Source organism: Phragmites australis, chromosome 18, assembly GCF_958298935.1.
Source record: "Phragmites australis chromosome 18, lpPhrAust1.1, whole genome shotgun sequence".
In the NCBI taxonomy this organism is placed as follows: domain Eukaryota; kingdom Viridiplantae; phylum Streptophyta; class Magnoliopsida; order Poales; family Poaceae; genus Phragmites; species Phragmites australis.
In genome coordinates, this window is record NC_084938.1 from 13,405,182 (window position 1) to 13,430,129 (window position 24,948).

The 24,948-nt window shown below is 54.6% G+C and overlaps 1 protein-coding gene across 6 annotated transcripts in view; it reads right to left on the reverse strand.

Annotated features, from left to right (window-relative positions):
• Positions 1-4,128: 4,128 nt before the first annotated feature.
• Positions 4,129-24,948, reverse strand: part of LOC133899305 (protein EMSY-LIKE 3-like) — a 33,342-nt gene continuing 12,522 nt past the window's right edge. Inside the window, exons 2-12 of one of the 6 annotated variants that reach the window (XM_062340285.1) lie at positions 8,161-8,459; positions 7,899-7,955; positions 7,639-7,813; positions 7,428-7,537; positions 7,105-7,354; positions 6,797-7,009; positions 6,648-6,716; positions 5,049-5,291; positions 4,901-4,969; positions 4,771-4,834; positions 4,129-4,416 (exon numbers count right to left, since the gene is read on the reverse strand). In XM_062340285.1, the coding sequence (XP_062196269.1) occupies positions 4,304-4,416; positions 4,771-4,834; positions 4,901-4,969; positions 5,049-5,291; positions 6,648-6,716; positions 6,797-7,009; positions 7,105-7,354; positions 7,428-7,537; positions 7,639-7,813; positions 7,899-7,955; positions 8,161-8,225 (1,428 nt within the window). In that variant the 5' untranslated portion in view covers positions 8,226-8,459 and the 3' untranslated portion in view covers positions 4,129-4,303. Of the gene's footprint in view, positions 4,417-4,770; positions 4,835-4,900; positions 4,970-5,048; positions 5,292-6,647; positions 6,717-6,796; positions 7,010-7,104; positions 7,355-7,427; positions 7,538-7,638; positions 7,851-7,898; positions 7,956-8,071; positions 11,268-24,948 lie in introns of those variants that run through there. The other 5 variants (XM_062340284.1, XM_062340290.1, XM_062340289.1 and 2 more) reach the window with 5 other exon arrangements.

Sequence of the window (24,948 nt, forward strand, 5' to 3'; positions counted from 1 at the left end):
AGTGATCAGTTCATGTGATGGATCGGTCGCTGCAAGATTTGGTGTACTTGGGACCGGATGAGGTGCAAGTCGATGGAACCATACGACCAAAAGATTAGCTCGATCTCCCACCTGGCCGCTACTTGCTGGAATCACCATTGGGGCTGATAGCACATGCCGCTTAGTGGTTGGGAGAACAGTAGATCGAGGTTGTATGTGTTGTCGTCATTTCTAGAAAACCTCACATGATGATCAATATGATTGATCCAATGAAACTTGAGGCATTATGAATGACTTGAAATCGGCTTGATATGAACAATCCGATGAGATTTTCATAGCAATCCATGTGATGTCCGAGCCTACAGCTTATAAAGATAACATGTTGACGTTGCAACATTAGAATTCGATTCTACGCTTAACTTGTTTTTGCAGAGAATGTTGTGAGTAGTATGGCCTTATGTCATGCATGTTTGTAATTTTCGTGACCTACGTGCCATGGTTAATTGCAGCGCAAGGCTATCATGTTATTATATAACGGCCTACGTGTCGACATGTGATGCTTCATATTCTCATGTAATTTATCTAGTGCTATTAGGTTTAATAGACTAATACATAACCATGAATCGGAGGACAGGGACCATGGCGATAGAGATCACCATGTCAAGGGGTCATACTATGTCACAATTAATATGATTACCTGTGATGCTTATTTATGTTCCTATCATGCTGTTTTATCCATGTTTTCTATGAGATGGATATGTTTACATGATAGAATAGCTTCCCTTAGAAAAATTAAGAATATTTGATGCCCTTCCAATAGCTGCACTTACTATGGATTTGATCATTGTTTGGTAGGTCTGCCAAAGCAGGGTGCCATCTTTTATCTTAACCAGTTAGGGTGGACGTCGGACATCCACACGTATAGTGTTGGTTTACTTAACAAAGATCTCAAAACGGTTTTGGGCTTTAGGGCATAGTGTTGGGGCCGGGGCATTCGATGCCACCCAAAAAACAAGAGTCACATAGGGATGTGATTAGCAATATGTTGCTTACCTATATCACTTAAGTTTCTAGCAGTGATGCCAAAGCTCACTAGAACCAAGTTGAATATGGGTCTTATTCCACTATATGTCGTTAGAGGGAAACAGTTTCAAAACATATAGTGGGAGTATCTTTTCTTAAATTGTTTAATGAAAGATTACATAAACATAGTGCTAAACATTGCATATTTATTTCTATTGTAGATTATGGCACCTACTGTTAACGACAATTCTAGTTTTAATCTATGTTTGATTCTTGAAAAAGAAAAGCTATCTGAAACAAACTTTATTCATTGGTATAGAAATCTGCGAATTGTTCTCAAACAAGAGAAAAAGGAGTATGTTCTAGAGGTTTCCTATCCTGATGAACCAGCTGATAATGCATATGCCGCTGATCGGAAAACTTACGAGAAGCTTACCAACGATTCACTCGATGTTAGTTGTCTCATGCTTGCCACTACATCCTCTGAGCTTCAGAACCAATATGAGAACACGGATGTTGGGGGTCGTTGTTAAGGACCCCCGACGGCCCCTTGGCTTCGCTGGCCCGTGCCCATGGGCCCACGCCTCCCAAAGGCCGTCATCTGACTTCCAGGCTTCGGAGTAACCACCTCCTGGAGACATGACTCCCGAAGCCTCCATCTCCCAGAGTCATACCTCCTGAGGCCTCCATCTCCCAAAGCCATGCCTCCCTCCGGAGCCCCGGTCTCCGGGGCTCGGGCAGGCTTCCCAAAGGCTATGGGATAGGCCATCAGGCCTCAAAAAAGATCGGCCGGGAGAGGAACACCGGTCATCCTTTGCCTGCAAGGAAGTGACCGGCATTAATTACCTAGGCTAGTGGGTGCCATCCTAACACCTCGGTACAATGGAGGTTATCTTGACACCCCTGACATCACGTCGTCGGGCCGCAATTGTTGATGGGCTCACCCTTCTGGGTACAGGCACCTCAATAGTTACCATGGTAGATATTTATTTTCTATGTAGGGTAAAGAGTAGTCATCCAGGATAAGGCCATGTAACTCGACCAAATCCTGGATATTTTGCACATAGCGGTAACTTGTACACTAAGCTACGCCCAACCCCATCACATATATGTCATCTGAGTAGGAGAGCACGCTCAACACAGCACGGAGGAGCACGATCACAAGTCTTCCTGTGATACTCCCTCTAGCCCAGCCATATTTTTACTATCAATATATTTATGGTGTTCCTTTCTCTTAAACTTCGTCTCCAAACTTGAGTCTCCTCCTTAAAAAGAAACTTTCGTCGTACTTGCTGGAGCAAGATAAACTCTTGCTCTAATAGCGGCACCGTCCATGGGGACTCGAACACAGAAGTGCTAAGAGATGTAGGATGCCACCCAAGAAGAAGATCACCAAGGCCACGGCGACGGCAACCGACCCTCTAGTCACACCTGTACGACAGTCAACGCGACCAAGCGCAGGCCGCACCGACAATGACCCCTCTACCGGGGGGAACGAGGGCCTTACAACCACCGCCGACCCAACCATGAGCATAGCTATAGCCGCCACCGAGGGGCTCCCTACCCTGGAGGCCCAGCAGCAACAGTAGCAGGGCGGGGTCCCCACTGCACCCATAGGGACCATGGCCAACGCCACCGCTGAAAACACCATTCCATCCGAGTGTCAATCACGCCTGGCAGCACTCCTGACCCGTATGGAGCAACTACAAATGGCCTTGCGGGTCGAGCAGCTGGCTACCTGCACGACCACCGTCGCCCCCATAACGACCGGCGTCGTTCCGATCCAAGCTCTATGGGCCGATGAACCTTTTGACGCCAGGGCCCCGCACGTTCGGCCTCTGGAGCCCCGGAGCCAATGTCGCGAGGATCCCCTGCAAGACTACGACTCCCCCCTACAGGCTGACCTGCAGAGGACGCCCTTCCCGAAGGGCTTTTGGAACCCAAAGCTATCTAAGTTCAGGGGCGATTCAAACCCTGATGAGTTCATCCGGCCCTACGCCCTCGCCATAGAAGCTAACGGGGCCGGACCGACCACCATGACTAAATACTTTCCTCTCGCCTTGGAAGGGGCGGCTATACGCCGGTTCTGGGCACTGGACCCTGACACTATTCACGCCTGGTCCCAACTTCGAGACCTATTCCGCAGCAACTCCCAGAGCACCTTCGTTGAGCCAATAACCTCTAGAAGCTTGTTCACTATTAGACATGAGCTGGATGAAACCCTCCTAGATTACTTCCGAAGGTTCTCCTAGACCAAGGCCCAGATTATAGGCATATCGGACTCTTCGGACATCAATCTCATGACCCAGGGCCTGGCCGAAGGCCCTCTATACGATCGGCTGAACTGACGTCCCATACGCACGATGCAAGTTCGTATGAGCAAATTTAAGGAATACGCGCGTACAGAGAAGGAAAAACTCCATCGTAAATGCTCACGAGCTACCGAGACTTTCCGTGTCAACCCCGAGAAATCACCCTCAGAGGCGGGACCATCACACGCCCCCTCTCCCAACGAAGAGGGGCTCCAAGGAGGCTCATACCTCTGGATCCCACATGGGGTGACAGCGACAACACCGAAACATCAACATCACCCCCAGCCATAGGGATCCGAACCAAAACCACCCTAAGGGATGCGACCGTGGACACCCCAAAAGCATCCCGGAGCAAGACCATGCTCTAAACCGATGCTCTGAGGAGGAATCCTAGTGCACCCTACACGATACACGACGGAGATACAACACTGACAACTACTGGACCCTCACTGCTTACCAAGAATATCTCAGAAGGCAGACAACCTTCGCCTCAACTGAGGAGGCCACTAAGGAAACGGTCTGAAGATCGCACGCTACCAGCCAGCCAGCGAGTTGAACATGACCTTGCAGAACCCTCCATAGCTATCCCAACCTTCTCCACCCCGGTCATCCACAAAGCGATACAAATTTCACTCAAGTGCTGGAACCGAGTGGTCCAGATTCAGAAAAGGTCCTTCCGGCGCACTAGGAAACCAGCTATCCAGTTACACTTATCCAAAGATTACAAGACAACAAAATTAGCGTGAAATCTAAATTTACAGTGTCAAACATGTGCTGGGCTGCAATTCTACAAAAAGCACAACAATCAGAGAGGTAATCCTAACAACTGATTCATTCATACAACAATCAGAGAGGTAATCCTAACAACTGATTCATTCGTTAGAACAAATTAGAAGTGCCTAGAGCTAAACCTAGAATAAATCAGCGTTGGGATTTTACAACAGATAAAAAAAAACTAATCAAGGAATTTTGTGTACATTCGCAATTGTTTACATGGCATCTGTATCTCCAGCCATGAGGCCATCGATTGCCATATCTAAATATCTTCCTCCATGTTTGTTCCTCCATCCACGGTTATACTCCAAAGATCGTGCATGGTCATCTGCTTCAACCACAAGAAAAAAGAGGATCATGTTAAACTAGTCTATTCAAAATGATTTTGTGAGCGCATTACACAGACCAATTCTCATATGTACATCTTGTGTTACAAGTTTATTTTCAAAGGTTAAACTCCTATGTGTCAAATACTTAAGGGGAGCAGTTAAATTAAGTGCCAATGGACATGTGTTACATGGATTGACTGAAGATCCAAGCTTCTAGATCATATACAGCACAGACAGAAAACTTTTCATCCAAGCACGGTAAAAAGCACCCTCACACCAGAGAACAGACGAATGTTTTGATCAGGTTCAAAAAAAGCCTCATAATGTAACAAAGGAACATGCACTATACTTACCACTTTCACCATCAGATGCCTCGGCAAGCCTTGCAATCGCATCAATCAAAGATTGTTCATGCTCCTGCCAGAACATCTATTAGTTCAGGAGAAAGGCCACCCTAATAATGTTTTGCATGTCCTTGTTTACCTTTAGCACTTTCTTTGCCCTCTCCATCTCAAGGGGGTCATGGTTGCCTGCACTGAAAACACGCTCCACCTACATAGGCAGTTAATCATGATAAAACAGACAATTTGGTAGGTTTTAAACCAATATGCTGACTTCCTTTCGAACCAACCTCCTTTATGAGTGTTTCCGTATGGAGTATTTCTATGTGGTTGGAACTTTTCTTCCCAATACCGTTTTGTGAAGGTGGAAAATCTTTCCTAGATGAGTTCTTTTGGGGCCCTCTGCCTCTTCCGGCACCTGACATGGGGCCACCACGACTGCTTGACTTCTTACCACCATGAACCGGAGCACCACAACCTTGCGAGTTTATACCAGGGTCCTCATCTTCCCATTTTATATCTTCGGGTGCCATCTGCAGTAAAGATCAATAAATATCATGCACAGATTACTGCATCAGCCTTGCTTGTTGCTTAGCTTATCCAGCTTGTTCAACAGATGTGTTCAGCTGTTGGTGTTAATATCACGATATCCCGGTCAACTCTATTCCGTTGATAATGAAATAGAAATCATTTTGTTTGCAAATCATAGTTATTAAAACTGAAACAGCGAGTGAAATGGTCAAGCGATTGCTTCACCGGTTTGCTAGTCCAACAGCTGTATTAAAAAATTCTTATTTTTGAATTTAATATAATTCATTTTGATCATATATTTCCAACATGCTGATGTCGAGTTTAGTTCCCAGCTACCAAACAACAAAGCACTAGTCCAGGTGATTTTTAGCCAAGTTCGAGCACTTGGTATACGGTGGACATCCTCCATTAAAAGTCCTTTGCCAAGCAGTTCATTAAAATAATAATTTAGCCTCTGGTTCCTGGGTATACTACTACATTGTATTGCAGGTCCAGTCCAGTTTCAGATTACGAGACAAAAATGACTTAACCAAAGCATATCTGACATTTCAATAGCAGTGATCCTTCATATCTTTTCTGTTGAGAATTAAACAAAGTGCATTTTCCCTGAAAATAAGAATTATTATGAGCAGATCCCAGTTATCTTGTATGTATCTTAAGCAAATCCAGGAATTTGATATCTCATGTGTACCATGTAAGCCAATGAGGCCATTTGGTTCACTGCCACATTCAAGGCAGCCAAAACGGTGGCCACAATTCAGGCATAGTTGAACAAAATAGAGTCCATGAGTGGATGGCAGAGCTCAAAAAAGTGTGGCTTGCTACACTGTAGCATCAAATCAAACCTTATGTTCAGCTTTTTAAAAATAAAATCCTAACTTGAGTAGTGATGCGGCTGTGGAACAAAAAAAGCCATTCAAGAAAACAACTTTAGTTATACTTGTCTCATGGAGTGCAGCTCTTTGGATCCCACATGTCATTGAAATGAAGGCTTTTGGGCCCCACGTAACAGAGATACACTGTCTCTTTAGGTCTATGTTGGTGCCAGGAAGCTTAGATCGGGACTATCTTTGTTGATTCTGGAAGTTGGGAACAGAACGCCATAAAAGACCAAGCAAATTGGCAGTTTGTGTGCCCAATGTATCAACTTAAAGATCACTTATAAACTTCACTCTAGAATAAGACATCATTCTCTTTTACTAACTATTATTTAATCCAAACTAATGGCTTACACCAATCAATTCTTAGAAAATGTCAACCATAAGTGGAGTACAATATCGAAGACAAACTAGCAATTAATTCTATAAGTATCTGAAGTCCGCACACCATTCACAATAAGTGAATAAACGAACATTTACCTGTTTAAAATCAACCCACTCCCATGTCTCATGTTCTGTATCCATGTCATAAACCAGTGAATAGAGACCCTACAATTAATCAGAATGACTTCAGAAAGTATATAAACCAAGACAAGTTATAATTGTGACCCCTAAGAAATAAAACATACCTTTATTGGATTATAATCAGTTATAACAGCTTCATAAAAGCTATTATCATCAGGCCACCGAGTCATGACTTTACGGCCAATTAATGGATCTATCCGTGGTCCTTCAGGAGGAAGGCTACCAGAAGTGTTTCTATTCATAATTGGTCCCCTCCCACCAGGACCAACAGAAGATGGCATAGATTTGACTGCGGGGGCACCAGGTAACTTTTGGCCCTTCCAGCACAATTAATCACCCACAAAATAATTAATACAACATTACAAAAAATAAAACTGCAAAAACATCTGCAGATGTTTCAACCATCACTTACTGGTTTGGTCTTTTTCCCTTTTGTGCCAAGTGGAGCTGAGTTTTTTGCTCCTGAAGATGACGGTTGCATTGGCACAGTTAAGTGCTGTGAATGCACAGCAGATGGTGCAGCTACAGATGCAGAAGGAATAGGTTGAGATGTCTTCTGCCTCTTGCGAGCAGAGGTGGTTGGACTGGGCATGGGGTCATGCGAACGCTGAGCATTATTAACCAAATTCATCTGAAGCCCACCTGTTAACTCTCTCCATTCCCTTAATAGAAGACACCAGAGGGTGAGAAAGAGGAGAAAGGGAAAAAAGGGAGGGGGATCTGTCCATATAATACCTTATTATTCGGATAATATCATCAGTATTCACTCTGTTTAGCAACTCCCGGTGTTCCTTGTCAGATACTCTTAGCTCCTTCCTAAGCTCAGTAATGAGACCTTCCTTTTCCTGAGACAATATATTCAAACTTTTCTAAGGTCAACTCTATGAAATGAAGGCCAAACAGAGTCAATTAACAATTTGAGGAATGACTGAGATAAATGTTATACCCATGTGATAGCATCAGACTGAGCCTTGAAAGCTCGAAGAACTGAACAATATGCTTCTTGCTCAAGTTGATGTATTTGTGTTTCCATATCTGCCTGCGGTTGAACTCTAGTATACAGACCAGCACCAACATCTCTTCCATTACAACTGATACGTCCACTGCCTTTCATACCTCTGCTGTTCTTATATGATGGAGGAAAATCATCATCGGTTCCTGTAACCAATGCCAAGTTTCTTAGCATAACATTTCAAAAATTGTTACCTGACTGGTTCAAACCGGCCAGCAGGTACCAATTCCCAGCTTGTCACCGGCAGGAACCTGTGCGGAACAATCCCAAAATATATTCTTAACACACGAATTTTTTTCTTTAAGGTAACCATTTAAAATAATGACGTTATAACAATATATTTTGACTTTCATGCACAAAATCTCACCTCTATTTTGATTTTCATGCTACAATCTACTAGCATAGTGACTGTTAGGGGGAAAATAAACCAGCCTGAGGATAATGGTTGAAGATTACCGTCCACGTCCCTCCGGAGCCTTGATCTTCGGACCCTCAGTTAAAAGGTCGACCTCCGAAGTCATCAGATCCCTTCACGGTACCTCTTTGTACCTGCGAAGCCTTCCCTTGGCTTAGTCAGCTCGGTCTCCCGAAGGTTCAGCCTCCTAAAAACCCGACTTTCTGAAGGCTCGGTCCCTCGAAGCTTCGGCCTCCAGAAGCCCCGGCCTTCCGGAGTCCTGCTTCCCAAAGCTTTCACCTCCCGGTTCCATGCCTCCCGAGGCCCCCGTCTCAGGCTGCTCGGGCAGCCTTCTCGAAGGCTACAAGGTGAGTCAACAGGTTTAGAAAAGATCTACCGGAAGGGGAGCACTGGTCGTGCTTTCCCTGCAAGTGACCGGCATTAAAAGCCTAGACTGATGGACACCGCTCTAACACTCCGGTATAATGGAGGCTATCCTGACACCCCTAATAGTACGGCATCGGGTCGCAATTGACGACCGGCTCACCGCACTCCAGGGGCTGACACCACGATAGTTACCATGGTGGATATTTATCTCCATCGATACGGTAGAAAGTATATCCAAGATAAGGCCCAGTAATTCGGTCAGATCTCAAATATCTGTATATTATGATAACTTGTACGCTAAGCTACTCATGGCCCTATAAATAAGGGGTCATAGTCATCTGGGCAGAGGAGGAGCTAGATAGCAAAAAAGACACAAAAGTGAAAACACACCAAGTCACGCTGTGATACTCCTCCCAGAGCGATCCATTTTTTCTACCATCAATACATCTGTGGTGTTCCTCCCTCTTAAACTTCGTCTCCAAGCTTGAGTCACCTCCTTAGAAGAAATCCTCACCGTACTTGCTGGGGCAAAACGAACTCTTGCTCCAACAGCGCGCCGTCTGTGGGGACTCGAACACAGAAGTGCTAAAAGAGGTAGGAATCCACCAGGAAAACCACCAAAGGGTTAGCGAAAACCGTCATACTCACTGTTGCAAGCATGCAACCATATGCATGGCTATCTAAGCCATACGCACCGTATGCATGCTCCAGCCCCGCTGCCGTGTGAGACGGCGTCCCTCCAACCTTGGCCAACTCAGAACCCTGGGTCGGTACAGGAACACCAGACGGCGCGGAAGCCTTCTAGCCTCTGCACGACGAAGACCTCATCGCCTCAGGAGAGGATGCGGCCAAAGCCACAGTCAAGCAGACCGCCTTCCAATGGTTCTGGGAGGTCCAACCCAGGAGTGCTCCCACCTGGGCTTGGTCCCAATGTATCCCTTTCGACCACACCTGGGATACCCCGAGCGAGCCAACATCTACGGAAAGTCTGTCCACCCAACGCCCTCCTTGAGCCCCTCAGGCGAAAAAGGGTTCCAAGGAGATGGAGGGCTCCAGGGCGCGCGGACCCCTCCAGCGCCTCTGACGCCGCCGTCGCAACGCAAACCGCGCGCAGGGAACCCTAAGCCCACCTCGTCCGGGGAAGCATAGTCAGAACCACTTTAGCTCCAAAAGTCGGTTCACTGGGCAGCCTCGATGGTCTCCCAAAGGGGAAGGAGACCTGGGGGAAACCACAGGCTCCGGGACACACCGCCTTCGGCAGCGACCCCAGCGACAACTCCAAGCTCCGGCGCCCCCAGAGGCACACGGGTGCATCCAGCACGGACCAGGGCGCGGCCACAACACCAACAACTACCGCACCCTCATGACCTTCCGGGAGGAATACCTTGGAAGGCAAGCAGAATACCTGACCACAGAAAGAGCGAGTGAAGGACGACGCAGGGTTCGAAGGCCTGGAGCAAACTCCCGGGCAAATCCATAGCCCCTCAACCCTGCACCGTCACTACCGACCCTACTACCAACGGTACCACACCCAGCAACGAGAACTGAGTCGGGGACACGCCGTCGCCAGACTCCAGACAGGGTACCTCCGAAGCCAAGCAGCGGCTAAGGGCCAAGGCGGTCGAGGACCGCCTCTTCCGACCAGCCTTCGACTACGCCTCCAACATGCCGTTGCCAAGTTCCGGACGGATTACCTCCGGGGCCGAGCAACAGCTAAAGGCTGAGGGGGTCAAGCACCGCCTCTCCCAGCCTAGCCACAGGCTTCAAGGCCACCAAGCCTCGCAATAGAGCCCTTATTTCTACAAAGGTACGCCCACTATTAACTGCCAAGTAGTTTACCTAGTAATCCATCTTTCATATGGCCAGGTTGGAGTCTGTTGGAGGCCTCCAACCTTACTGCTAGAAGTCTTTTTGCAATAGATAGCCACTAGGTAGAAGCAGTAGAACTTAAGTTACATTCTCATTTAGCATAAACAGTTATATAACCTAGCTATGTTTTACGCTACAACTAGCTTCTTATAGCCAACAGTAGACTGCAAAACTTAGCTAGTATAACCATGCAAAATCCCTATACTCCCACAGACACATCGTGCCTAGGTCACCTGGGGGCGGGTCTGCCTAGGTTTCCTGGAAGGCATTTGTGCGGCCTCGAAAGTGTAGTTGCTACGTATCAAGGGATTTATTTGATAGACCGTGTTGTGACGCCACCTGTAGGACATCTTCGGGTGGCGTGACAAGCCCACGTACCGCAGACGTAGCATGCCTAGGTCACCTAGAAGGCAAGACTGCCTAGATTTCCTGAAAGGCATTGCGTAATCTCGGTAGACAGTGAGGCCCACACACCGCGGACGCCGCTTATGCCTAGGTCACCTGCAAGACAGATTATGCCCAGAGTGCCCTGGAAGGCATTTGCATAGCCTCGGGTGTCGAAGCCACACCCCGGAGTATGTCCTCGGTGGCGGAGTTGCGGTTCTCCGAGGAATGCTATCGCAAGGAATCCTCGTTGCACGACATGACTACACACTGCGGGCGTAGCATGCCTAGGTCACCTGGAAGGAAAGACTGCTTAGATTTCCTAGAAGGTATTGTGTAACTTCGATAGTGTGTAGATGCCAGTTATCAAGGGACCTCCTTGATAATGTAGTTACGACGCCCCCGAGAGATTTCTCCGGAGGCGTGACAAGTTCACGCACCAGTAAGCATTGATTACCTAAACCCAAGGTCACCTGAAAAGGTTTCCCAGAGGGTAGGCTTTACCCTAGTCGGAAGTGGAGCCCACACACCGTGGGTGTCGGTGTATTCAGAACCAGGGGTCCCTAAGTCCCGAGACCAGGCCGGCCATCCACCACATGTCACCACCCTGCAAGGTAAGAAGAAACTAAGTCCCGCGAGAAGGTGCTCGGGGCCGCCGCCTCTGGTTCCCGAGCACCCTAGTTCCCCGATGATCCGCAGAGCCCAAATACCAAGAAGGAAGTGCTCGGGAGAGAGTACTCGGGGCTGCACGTGGCAGCCCCCGAGGACTCGGTGCCCCGAAGGTCCCACCAAAGTGCTCGGGAGAGAGTGCTCGGGGCTGCACGTGGCGGCCCCCGAGGACTCGGTTCCCCGAAGGTCTCACTCAAGTACTCGGGGGAGAGTGCTCGGGGCTGCACGTGGCAGCCCCCGAGGACTCGGTTCCCCGAAGGTTCGCGCAAGATCATTCGACGACCCGAAGGGTCCCGTCGTCAGGGTGTCATCCAGTCAAAGGCCCAATGCCGCATTTAATAGGCACGCGCGGCCTGACATCCTGACATCCTGACATTCTCAGCTGCCCACGCCCCAGTGTCAGACCCTGCCATGCACTGGCAGGAGGGGGGGGCGTGGGTCCATTAAATGCACGGGTCCCGTCCCGTTTCATCCGGGTGCCTCGGGATAACGTTGCCAAGATCGAAGTGCTCCGTCTGCCACCCTGCCATGGCGGAAGAACAAGACAGGGTGGGCGCCCCGGACACATCTGAGGCTGCCCGGCGGGCCCCCTTTATGGCGCCCGAGGGCTTCCACAGTGGCGGGTGGTCGGATGCGCGCCGCATTTCTCCACCGCCCCTGTCACTTCGTCGAGATGAAATGATTACGCCTTTCTCCGTGGCACCTTGGCATTCGCATCCCCTCTTTCCCATTCAGGATATGTTGAGGTCGGCGCGCCTATAAAAGGAAAGGATGGAGAACACTAAAAAAGAGAGGACCCCCCGACGAACAAGACCGAAGGAACCGAAAGTGTGTGAAGAAGAGGACGCAGACGCTCGAACCAGCTCAAGCCAAGCTAGAACACGAGAGCCTCAAGCTCTTTGTAAACGGCTCTCCCCTTAGAACCAGATACATCCTTGAAGAATTCCCTTCAAGGATAAATATAGCGCTCACACAGGAGTAGGGTGTTACGCCTCCGTGCGGCCCGAACCTGTCTAAACCCCGGTGCACCCATCTTTTCCTCGCATTAGGGCAATCATCTCCCGCCAGCCATCGCATTTGTTTCCGTTCCCGCTTATTTCCCAAACAAGCTTTTCCAGGATCATCCCCCGGGCCAAATCTCTAAAAAGGGGTCTTTTGGGATCCCTGCGACAGGAGTTCACCCTCCGACAGCTGGCGCGCCAGGTAGGGGGGAGTATCCCTGGATTGTTTGTTTCACTTTTTTTTCCCAGGAAAAGATGGCCGGCGGGCACCGTCTCCAGCGTTCCGGCTCCACTTCCAGTGACGGAGCGTTGCCCGACGACCGAGAGAGCCCCGTCGCTGCTGCGTACCAGCGGCAGCCGCCATCCACGTGCGCGGTTTTTCCCGCGCAAGGGGATCAAGGCGCTGGGCCCAGCAGGGCCGCCGCCGCCGCTGCCGACGTACTTTCCGACCCCCAGCAGGTGGTCGGATCCCCGGCCGCTAGGTCCGCCTCTGGACCACGTCGGGTGCCGCCTCAGCGCAGGCTCGCTTTCAGCGAGGCCAGCCCAGGGAGCGCGCTGCTTGCAGCACATGCTCTCCTCAGGCATCCGCACGTTCAGGCCACGCCAAACACTCCGGAAGGCCGGTGGATACAAGATGTCGTCGCTTTGGTCGGCACTGCTCGTCGCCAGGTGCAGGCCGGGAGTCCTCGCGCCACTTCTCAGCATGGTGCCGCCAGAGCCGGCTCCTCAACGGGCAACACCCGCACGGGCCGAGGGGTCTCCAGGCGGAGCGACGTCCCCCTGGCCGTGTCTGAAGCCCGGGACCTTCGTTTACATCTTGATGAGCGGAGGGGCCACGAGGATGCCCGAGTTACTCTCGAACGTCAGCGGGAGACCCGGCAGGGGGTTGGGGCAGAGGACCAGGCTTCCTCTCTCCCGGCCCGCGGCCACCGGGGATCCCCGGCTCGCCGCTTCTCGCCACCGAGGACCCCCGCTCGCGCTGCGGGGTACGGCACCGGTTGCCGTGCCTTCACCACCGAGCTCCGCCGGGTTAGGTGGCCTTCCAAGTTCCGCCCCGAGCTGCCGGAGAAGTACGATGGGTCCATCGACCCCGTCGAGTTCCTCCAGATCTACACGACGGCCGTCGAAGCGGCCGGGGGCAGCGAAAAGGTGATGGTAAACTATTTTCATGTTGCCTTGAGGGGTTCCGCCCGCTCTTGGCTTATGAACTTACCCCCAGGGTCTATCGGCTCCTGGGATGACCTGTGCCACCAGTTCGTGGCCAACTTTCAGGGCACGTTTACGCGTCCCGGTTTGGAGTGCGACCTCCACGCCGTCCAGCAGCAGGAAGGGGAGACGCTACGGCGATTTATACAGCGTTTCAGCCAGGTTCGCAACACTATTCCGCGAGTGGCCCCCCATGCTGTTATTGTTGCTTTCCGGCAGGGCGTCCGTGATGAGCGGATGCTCGAGAAGCTAGGTACGCACGAGATCGAGACCACTGCGGAACTCTTCGCACTGGCCGATAAGTGTGCCAAGGCTGCGGAGGCCAGGGCGTGGCATGCTCCTCGCCCCGCTCCCGACCAGCCAAGTTCTTCCCGCTCTGATAAGCGGGAAAAGAAAAGGAAGCGCGAGGCCGCTCCCGTCGAGCCAGCCCAAGTCCCCGCTCACAGGGTGCCGCAAGAACCCGATCACCGGCAAGAGCGTCGGCCGGGTGTCGATCGGTGCCCCGTCAGGGCCCCTGCTCGGGCTCCTCCTCGGGCCTCTGTGCCCGCGAGGGCCCCGGCACCGGCTAGGGCGCCAGCTCCAGCAAGAGCCCCGGCCCCTGACCGAGCTCCTATTCCAGCGAGGGCCCCCGCTCCCGCGGGGCCCGAGCCAGGTAAATGGTGTCCCATACACCTGACCAGATGGCACGACCTCACGGAGTGTCGTACGGTCAAAGGACTCGTGGAGCAGCGCCAGAGGGAGCGCGACGAGTCCCGCGGAGGAGGCGATACCGAGGTCGTCCCCAACAACGCCGAGCTCGGCTTCCAGGAGCCCGAGCATGCGGTCGCCTTCATCGACGGGGGCGCTTACACACCCTGCTCGCGCCGTGGCATCAAGGTCATGCGGCGCGAAGTGTGCTCGGCAACCCCGAGCGAGGAGGCCACAAGACCCCTGAGGTGGTCGGATGCTCCGATCACGTTCAGCATGGCTGATCACCCCGTCAGTACTGCAGCCGTGGGACGGCTACCTCTGGTAGTGTCTCCCACTATCTGCAATGTTAAGGTCGGCAGAGTGCTGATCGACGGTGGTGCCGGCCTCAACCTCCTTTCCAAAGAGGCTTTTGAGAAGCTGCAAGTATCTTCCCGACGCCTAAAGCCGTCACTCCCCTTCTGTGGAGTAACTCCCGGGCACTCCCTGCCCCTCGGGCAGGTTGAGTTGCCTGTCACGTTCGGGAGTCGGGACAACTTCCGCACGGAGTGCGTCCTCTTCGATGTTGCGGAGCTCCCTCTCCCCTACAACGCCATCCTCGGGCGTCCGGCGCTTGCCAAGTTTATGATGGCCGTGCATTATGCATACCTTACGGTTAAGATGCCCGGCCCCGCAGGCTCTATCTCCGTGATCGCCGACTCCGGCGGCGCCGTCTCCTGCGCTGAACAATCATACATGGCTCTGGTCTCAGCGCAGGCCGAGGTTGATGGCTCTACAGGGGGCCCGGGACCCTCTTCATCCAGACCCCGACTCGCCGCCGACACCTCTGTTCCAACGAAGGAGGTCGAGGTGGGCGAAGACGCTACCCAGGTTGTCCGTATCGGCAGCGACCTGGGCAGCAAATAGGAAAGCGCGCTCGTCGCCTTCCTCCGGGCTAACGTAGACGTGTTTGCTTGGCAACCGTCCGACATGCCCGGGATCCCTAGGGAGGTGATCGAGCATCATTTGGCCGTGCGTCCGGACGCCCGCCCAGTGAAGCAGAAGGTCCGGCGGCAGGCGCCAGAGCGCCAGGAGTTTATCCGCGAGCAGGTCCGCAAGCTCCTCGACGCCGGATTCATCCGAGAAGTCCTCCACCCCGACTGGCTAGCAAACCCAGTCATCGTCCCGAAGGCCAACGGCAAGCTTCGCATGTGTGTGGACTACACCGACCTTAACAAGGCTTGTCCTAAAGATCCTTTCCCCTTACCTCGCATTGATCAAATTATAGATTCAACTGCGAGATGTGATCTTTTATGCTTCCTAGATGCAAACTCTGGGTATCACCAGATTCGCATGGCCGTGGGGGACGAGGAAAAAACTGCTTTTACTACCCCGGTGGGGACTTATTGCTACATGTCAATGCCTTTCGGCCTGCGCAACGCTAGATCCTCTTTCCAGCGCGCTATTCGTATCACTCTTAACTCGCAGGTTGGCCGCAACGTCGAGGCTTACATCGACGATCTCGTGGTCAAAACCCGAGACCGCGCCACCCTGCTCGAGGACCTTGCCGAGACTTTCAACAGTCTCCGCTCTACCCGCCTTAAGCTCAACCCGGAGAAATGTGTCTTCGGGGTGCCGGCGGGCAAGCTTCTTGGTTTCTTGGTCTCTGGCCGAGGGATCGAGGTCAATCCAGAGAAGATCCGGGCCATCGAGCAGATGCGACCCCCGGTTCGACTCAAGGAAGTCCAGCGCCTCGCCGGCTGCATGGCAGCTCTCGGGCGCTTCATCTCCAAGCTCGGGGAGCGGGGGCTCCCCCTCTTCAAGCTTCTGAAGAAATCCGGTCATTTTGACTGGACGCCGGAGGCCGAGCAGGCCTTCCGCGATTTAAAGAAGTACCTCACTTCGCCACCCGTGTTGGTGGCTCCCTCTCAAGGTGAGCCCCTGCTGCTCTACGTTTCGGCCACTCCTCAGGTTGTGAGCGTAGTACTGGTGGTGGAGCGCGACGAGTGTTCGGGGCCGGGTGCTGGGTACCAGCTCCCAAAGGCCCCCGACCACTCACTTGTCCTCGTGGCTCCCCCTGGGCAAGGGGTCGAACCCGAGCATGCTGCTCTTCCCAGCCAAGGAATCGAGCCCGAGTGCCCGGCCAGCCCCGACCATACCGCCGACCCTGGGGGCTGTGGCAGCCCCCCGGGTAGGGCCACCATCCGGGCCCGCCGGGTACAGCGACCGGTGTACTTCGTCAGCGAGGTCCTCCGGGAGGCCAAGACAAGGTATCCCCAGGCGCAGAAACTACTCTATGCCGTGCTCATCGCCTCCCGGAAGCTGCGCCACTACTTCCAGGCGCACAAGATTTCGGTGGTTACCACTTATCCACTGGGACCCATTCTCCGGAACCGGGAGGGCACCGGGCGCGTTGTCAAATGGGCGGTCGAGCTGGCGGAGTTCGACTTACACTTCGTCTGTCGCCAGGCAATCAAAAGCCAGGCACTCTCCGACTTCTTGGCAGAGTGGACGCACGTCCCCTGCGTCGTCCCAGAAGAGATCTCTACCTATCCCTGGGTAATCCTATCGCTCGAGCTACTCGGGTAGTCCGGAGCTCAGGTCTCGGGGGCGGGCTGTCAGTGCTCGGCCTGGCCCGTTTAAAGCCCGGGTACCACCGGACCGCGAGGACTCTTGGTCACATTCTCGCCCGCACGCGTCTCCCTTCTACTAACTGAGTGGTCGCAAAGTGAAAAAGTATTCATCAGGCACGGCGTGTTCCGAGCGGGATCGATCCATCTCCCGGGCAAGGAAGTCTGTGTCTTTGTTCTTAACTTAGGCAATGCGGATTCGTGAGAGCTTGAAGGCCGACTGTGCCAGCAACAGCGATCAAGACAACTTCATCCTCGGGGACGGGAAGGTCGGGAACGGCCCGACTGAGTACTCCCCGGGACTTCGAAGTAAAACATCGGAAGAAGCATCGAACACACAGAGAAACTGGAGTTGCGAGCCCAGGGAAAAACAGCCATTTAATATTCACAGGATATTTCCAAGACATTTTCTAAGTGTTCACTCCTACATCTACAACAAAAGAAAAGAGGCTACAAAAGATCTAGTCGGCGGCAGAGGCGTCGGCTGAATCCTCTGAGTCATCCCCGGGGACTGGCGGCGGCGGCACCTCTCGCCTGAAGCCGGCCGCCACCTCGGCGGCGGTACTCCGGACCGCTGCCCGGGCAGCCTCCCCCTCAGCCTCGACCACTCCCTCCCGCGCCGGCTCCAGTGGGAAGTTCGGGTCCCTGCTTCGGTAGCAGGCCAGGACGTGCTCGGCCACTGCATGCGCCAAGCCACGTCCCTCCCGGGCGGCGAGTTCCTGGACCGCCCAAGGCAGGGCCTCGAGGCGCTCGCAGACCTGCTGCAGCCCCAACACTTGTCGTGCGGGGCCGTCGCCCTTCGTGTCGTCGACAAGCCGTCCAAGACCACCCTTCTCCACGGCCCGTCGCATCCGCCGGAGTATGTCCTCCAGCATATGCTCGAGGTTGACCCGCGAGACAAAAGAGGTCTCGAGCTTCTCCTTAGCGGCCCGCAGCTGTGCCTCGAGTCCCTGGTCCCCGGCCGGACCGGAAGAACCGCCAGCCGCGGTGGGGGCGGCAGCCTGCTTCGTCTTGGCCACCATCTCGGACAAGGCGCGTTCGCGCTCGGCCAGTTCCGCCTCGTGCTTCGCGTTCTCCTCTGCCCTGGTAGCCGCGGCGGCCGACGCAGCAGCAGCTTCGCCCTCTCGGCGACTCAGTTCGCCTTCTCGGCGACTCAGTTCGCCTTCTCGGCGACTCAGCTCATTCTCCCGCCGGGCCAACACATCCTCCTGCTGGGCCACCGAATCCTCCCGGGCACCGAGATCCGACGCCGATAGCTCATTGTCCACTTCCCGGATGGAGACGTCCTCCTCCCAGCGCTTGAATTCTTCTCTGATCTTCCGGAGATCGTCTTCCCAGCGCTGGAGGTCGGCGCGCGTCTTCTCGGCCGCGCCCTCCCGGCAGGCCAGCTCGGCTTGCCGCTCCTCCGCAGCCTGCTCCCGGGCTGCGACTGCCACCTCCCTCTCCTGCGCCTGCCCCATCCTGGCAAGGGCCTCGGCAGCTTGCAAGCGGGCGGCGTCTTCTCGTTCCCGCGCGGCCTCTGCCCGCGCAGTCTTCAGAGTTTCTCGTTCCCGCGCGGCTTCCGCGCGGATGTCTTCTAGGAGCTTCTGCTCCCGCGCGGCTGCCGCACGGGCCTCCTCCTGGGCGCCCGCCAGCTGCGCCTTCTCCAGTGCCAGGCGGGCGCGCTCGGCCTCGAGCTCCCCCTCCTTGGCGTTCACCACTGCGCCCAGCCGCCCAACCGCTACTTGGACACCTTCAATGGCGACCAGGAAAGGATCGGCGGGCTGACCGGGCACCGGTGGGGCCCAGGCTTCTCCGCAGAGTGACTCCAAGGGGGCCGAGCTCTCCGCAGGGCCTTGCACCGCCATCCGCCCAGGGCTCTGCCTGCCCGGGGTAGGCTCCGCCGGAGCCAAGGTCTCGGACGGCGGCCGCATTCCCGCATCGGCCGCCCTGTCCACCGGCCCCGGCAGAACATCCACCTCCACCGTTATCCGCCCCGGGCTCTCCGCGCCCGGGGTAGGTTCCGCCGGCGCCCTTCTCTTGGCCGCCGCCTCCGCCTCCCTTCCAGGGGCCGCCACGTCAATTGGCGCCTCCGCCGTTCCTATGCCGGCCTCCGTCGGCGCAGTGGGCGGGCTCGGCTCTGGCCCCGGCGCCTGTTCTCTCTCCGTCGCAGCAGCGCCTGCGGCTGGCCTACGGGAGACAAGTGAAAATTGTCAAAACTTAGTTCGGGCCGAAAATGCCCATGGAAAAGCAAGAAAGAAGACTCACCGATACCGCCATTTGGCCGCTGGGAGCCTGATGTCCGGGTCCGGCACCGTCGGTCCGGACTCCTCCCGCCGCCTCTTCCGCTGGGGGCTCGGCTGAGCCACTACGCGGGCCACGGGCGCCGTCGTGCGGGCCTCGGGTGCCGCCGCACAGGTCTCGGTCTCCGCCGTGCAGGTCGCGGGCGCCAATGCAGGCCCCATCCGCACCAGGCGCGGCTCCAGCACCGGAAATGCCGCCGCTGCCGTCGGCGACGGCGGAGAATCCGGCACTAGGATCAAGGCCCGGGGACGCTTTCCCCGATCTCCCGGCGCCAACTCCTCAACAACTTCAGTGGCGCCCTCCTCTATGGCACGGCGGCTGCCGCCTGCGGCGACCCCTTCGCCAGCCTGCGCCGAACTACCAGCAACCTCATCGCCAAGTAGTTCCTCCAGCCCGGGGAGTTCGGAGGCCTCAGGACTCCGGCTTCTTGGCCGGTCCACGGGCCCCTGGGCATCGAACTCCGGCAGCCCCGCCATAATGGCCACCCGGCTGGGGTTGGCGCAGAGCGCCATCTCCGGCCACGGGAGCTCCGTCCGGCTCATGTCCTCCGTTCCGGTGATCACTCGGGTCATCCCCCGCAGCTCCGCCTGCCCCAGATCCCAGCTCGCGCCAATCTGGGTCCTGGTGATGTCCTCCGGCCCAGTGTAGAACCAGCTTGGCCGGGCCCGCTCTCGCAAGGGCGCCAACCGACGGCGCAGAAAGTCCACAACCACCATGACTGAGGTCAGCCCGCCCTCGCGCAGTTCCAGAATGCGCTCCAGCACCGGCTTCAGTCTCGCATCTTCTGGTGGCGGCGCCTCCCACGTTGATCGCCGAGGTTCCGCCGCCTTCTCTGGCAATTCGAGGCGCTCGTGGGGGTCGATGTCGACGAAGAACCAGTCCCGTCGCCATTCCTCCCACTTGCTGCGCATCACCTGGAGAATGTAATGGTCCCCCAGGCCTTCCCGGAGCCGAAGGTTGCAGCACCCCGCGACGTCCGCCGTGGAGTGCCCCCTCTTCTTCCCCACCGGCGGAAGGACGAAGAAGTGGCGAAGCAGCGTCGCCGACGGCATCACCCCCACGAACATTTCGCAGAGATGCGCGAAGACCGCCAACGCCACGACGGAATTGGGGCTTAGGTGCACCATTTGAATGCCGTACGTCTCCAGCACTTGCAGAAAGAAGGCGAAGAACGGCGGCACTAGCCCCGCTGCCACGAAAGAGGTGAAGAGGACGGTCCGCCCAGGGACGGTCGTCGCCGGCGTCAGAGTCGCCGGCCTCACCGCCACAGCACCCTCCTGACCCTCCGGCACCAGCAGCTTCCTAATCTTGTCCGCCGCCTCCTCGTTCCTCAGACGAGACTCCGGCAAAATGCTGTCCGAAGTCTTGTCCCGGCGACCTCCTCCAACCCTCGTCATCTCGACAGGATGGAAGGTGTTTTTTGGTGGTGAAGGAAGAAAGAAGGAAGAATGCTCCGGTTGCCTGAGAATCCCCTAAAGGCTTCGGAGCACGAAGAAGGCAAGAGCACAAGTGCAAGAGAGCGTAAAAAGGGGAACGGACCGATCCGTTCCCCCTTTTATATCTCAAAATTGGAAAACTGCCGCCCGAACGGTTCGCTCGGCGAAGCGTCGCCTCGATCGGCGCAAACTGCCAGGCGAATCTCCCGCCGATCGCGCGATGTCCGCGGTTGCCAGGCGTATTTTCCTCGATCTGCGCGGCGACCGCGCGTGCCGCCCGTATGGTTATCATACCCTTCGGAAGTTGTGTGGACACGCGTCCACTCATTTTCCCGTTGGAACGTACTTCAGGTCTAGGTCCGCAAGGGCCACCTCTCGAAAGCTTGCCACATGGCGTCCGGGCCAGCCTTGGCCTCGGTCGCGACGAAGGGCCCATTCGCAGTCTCCGTCCCGTCGGCTACCAACGGGCCCGGGGGCTACTGTCGGTGTATTCAGAACCAGGGGTCCCTAAGTCCCGAGACCAGGCCGGCCATCCACCACATGTCACCACCCTGCAAGGTAAGAATAAGCTAAGTCCCGGAAGAAGGTGCTCGGGGCCGCCGCCTCTGGTTCCCGAGCACCCTAGTTCCCCGATGATCCGCAGAGCCCAAATACCAAGAAGGAAGTGCTCGGGAGAGAGTACTCGGGGCTGCACGTGACAGCCCCCGAGGACTCGGTGCCCCGAAGGTCCCACCAAAGTGCTCGGGAGAGAGTACTCGGGGCTGCACGTGGCAGCCCCCGAGGACTCGGTGCCCCGAAGGTCCCACCGAAGTGCTCGGGAGAGAGTACTCGGGGCAGCACGTGGCAGCCCCCGAGGACTCGGTGCCCCGAAGGTCCCACCGAAGTGCTCGGGAGAGAGTGCTCGGGGCTGCACGTGGCAGCCCCCGAGGACTCGGTGCCCCGAAGGTCCCACCGAAGTGCTCGGGAGAGAGTACTCGGGGCTGCACGTGGCAGCCCCCGAGGACTCGGTTCCCCGAAGGTCTCACTCAAGTACTCGGGGGAGAGTGCTCGGGGCTGCACGTGGCAGCCCCCGAGGACTCGGCTCCCCGCAGGTTCGCGCAAGATCATTCGACGACCCGAAGGGTCCCGTCGTCAGGGTGTCATCCAGTCAAAGGCACAATGCCGCATTTAATAGGCACGCGCGGCCTGACATCCTGACATTCTCAGCTGCCCACGCCCCAGTGTCAGACCCTGCCATGCACTGGCAGGAGGGGGGGCGTGGGTCCATTAAATGCACGGGTCCCGTCCCGTTTCATCCGGGTGCCTCAGGATAACGTTGCCAAGATCGAAGTGCTCCGTCTGCCACCCTGCCATGGCGGAAGAACAAGACAGGGTGGGCACCCCGGACACATCTGAGGCTGCCCGGCGGGCCCCCTTTATGGCGCCCGAGGGCTTCCACAGTGGCGGGTGGTCGGATGCGCGCCGCATTTCTCCACCGCCCCTGTCACTTCGTCGAGATGAAATGATTACGCCTTTCTCCGTGGCACCTTGGCATTCGCATCCCCTCTTTCCCATTCAGGATATGTTGAGGTCGACGCGCCTATAAAAGGAAAGGATGGAGAACACTAAAAAAGAGAGGACCCCCCGACGAACAAGACCGAAGGAACCGAAAGTGTGTGAAGAAGAGGACGCAGACGCTCGAACCAGCTCAAGCCAAGCTAGAACACGAGAGCCTCAAGCTCTTTGTAAACGGCTCTCCCCTTAGAACCAGATACATCCTTGAAGAATTCCCTTCAAGGATAAATATAGCGCTCACACAGGAGTAGGGTGTTACGCCTCCGTGCGGCCCGAACCTGTCTAAACCCCGGTGCACCCATCTTTTCCTCGCATTAGGGCAATCATCTCCCGCCAGCCATCGCATTTGTTTCCGTTCCCGCTTATTTCCCAAACAAGCTTTTCCAGAATCATCCCCCTGGCCGAATCTCTAAAAAGGGGTCTCTTGGAATCCCTGCGACAGGAGTTCACCCTCCGACAGTGGGCGTAGCATGTCTTAATCACCTGAAAGGCAAGACTGTCTAGGTTTGCTGGAAGGTACTGTGTAGCCTCGATATTGTGTGGACGCCGCATATCAGGGGTCTGCCCTGATGTGAGGATGCGGTGCTCTAAGTAATGTTGTTGCAAGGAATCCTCTCTGCACAACATGCTTATATACCGCGGGCGCAGCACGCCTAGATCACCGCTAAGGCATCAAGCCTAGGTTTCCTGGAAGGTATTGCATAGCCTCGGTCGTATAAATGCCACGCGTCAGGGCACATCCTTGTTGGATAGTGTTGCGGTACACCCCAGGCGTTTCCTCGGAAGCACGACAAACCTACACACCACGTGTGTAGCATGCCTAGATCACCTGGAAAGCAAGACTGCTTAGGTTTCCTAGAAGGTATTACGTAGCTCCGATAGTGTGTAGGGCTTTCAGCATTAATACATGCCAAGAAACCTTACAAAACTTCTGGCTAAAACGGGGATCTTACAAAACCTCCGGCAAAAACGGGGAGTCTTACAAAACCTCCGGCACAAACAGAATCTTACGAAACGTCCAGCAAAAACGAAGAGTCTTACAAAACCTCCGACAAAAACGGAGTCTTACAAAACCTCCGGCAAAAACGGAGTCTTACAAAACCTCCGGCAAAAACAGGGAGTATTACAAAACCTTCAGCAAAAACGGAGAGTATTACAAAACCTCTGGCAAAAACGGAGAGTATTACAAAACCTCCGGCAAAAACGGGGAGTCTCACAAACCTCCGACAAAAACTGGGAGTCTTACAAAACCTCTGACAAAAACGGGGTCTTACAAAACCTCCAGCAAAAACAGGGAGTCTTACAAAACCTCCGACAAAAACAGAGAGTATTACAAAACCTCCGACAAAAACGGAGAGTATTACAAAACCTCTGATAAAAACGGAGTCTTATAAAACCTCTGACAAAAACGGAGTCTCACAAACCTCCGACAAAAACGGAGTCTCACAAAACGTCCGACAAAACGAAGAGTCTTACAAAACCTCCGCACAACAGAGAGCTTCCCCAAACCTCCGGTAAAAATGGAAAACTTTACCAAACCTCCGCACAACGAAAAACTTTACAAAACCTCCGACAAAAACGGAGTCTTACAAACCTCCAGCAAAAACAGAGAACTTTACAAAACCTCCGGCAAAAATAGAGTCTTACAAAATCTCTGCACAACGGAGAGCTTCACCAAACCTCCGATAAAACCGGAACGCTTTACCAAACCTCCGCACAACGGAAAGCTTTACAAAACCTCCGGCAAAAACGGAGCGCTTTACCAAACCTCCGCACAACGGAAAGCTTTACAAAACCTCCGGCAAAACGGAGAGCTTTACCAAACCTCCGCACAACGGAAAGCTTTACAAAACCTCCGGCAAAATGCAGAGACTTCTAAAAACCCCTGCAATGGGGATGTTTTCCGAAAACTCCACCAGACGGAAAGGTTCTGAAAGGACCTAACGGGAAGAGTACCCGGCATCTTGAAGGCAAAATGCAGAGACTTCTAAAAACCCCTGCAATGGGGATGTTTTCCGAAAACTCCACCAGACGGAAAGGTTCTGAAAGGACCTAACGGGAAGAGTACCCGGCATCTTGAAGGCAAATGTCTTCGTGCCGAAGGGATACGAAACCCGCTGGCTTCCAAAGAGCACAGCACACAGATCAAAAGGGTATAAAAATCCCCCTCCGTGTAGGGAAAGGTATGACTCGCGTGACTCAAACACGTATGGTAAAAGGTAAAATCATTACCCTACCATCTCCCTTAAAGACACATTTCATACGTCATTATGAGTGTTATACTAACATTTAATAAAAACCCACGCTTCGTGATAGGGGAAACATAGTGAAACCCTCAATTGTCCATTGCAGAAACCGCAATTCACGACAGCAGCTAAGGGCCGAGGGGGTCACGGACCACCTCTCCCGCCTAGCCTTCGGCTTCGCCTCCGGCACGCCGTTGCCAGGCTCCGTACGGAGTACCTCCAGAACTGGGCAGAGGCTAAGGGCCGAGAGGGTCGCGGACCACCTCTCCCGCCTAGCCTTCAGCTTCGCCTCCGACGCGCCGTCGCCATGCTCTGGACGAAGCACCTCTGGAGCCGGGCAGCGACTAAGGGCCGAGGGGGTCGCAGACCACCTCTCCCGCCTAGCCTTCGGCTTCGCCTCTGATGCGCCGTCGCTAGGCTCCGGACGAAGCACCTCTGGAGCTAGGCAACAGCCAAGGGCCTAGGGGATCGCGGACCACCTCCCCCGCCTAGCCTTCGGCTTCGTCTCCGGTACACCGT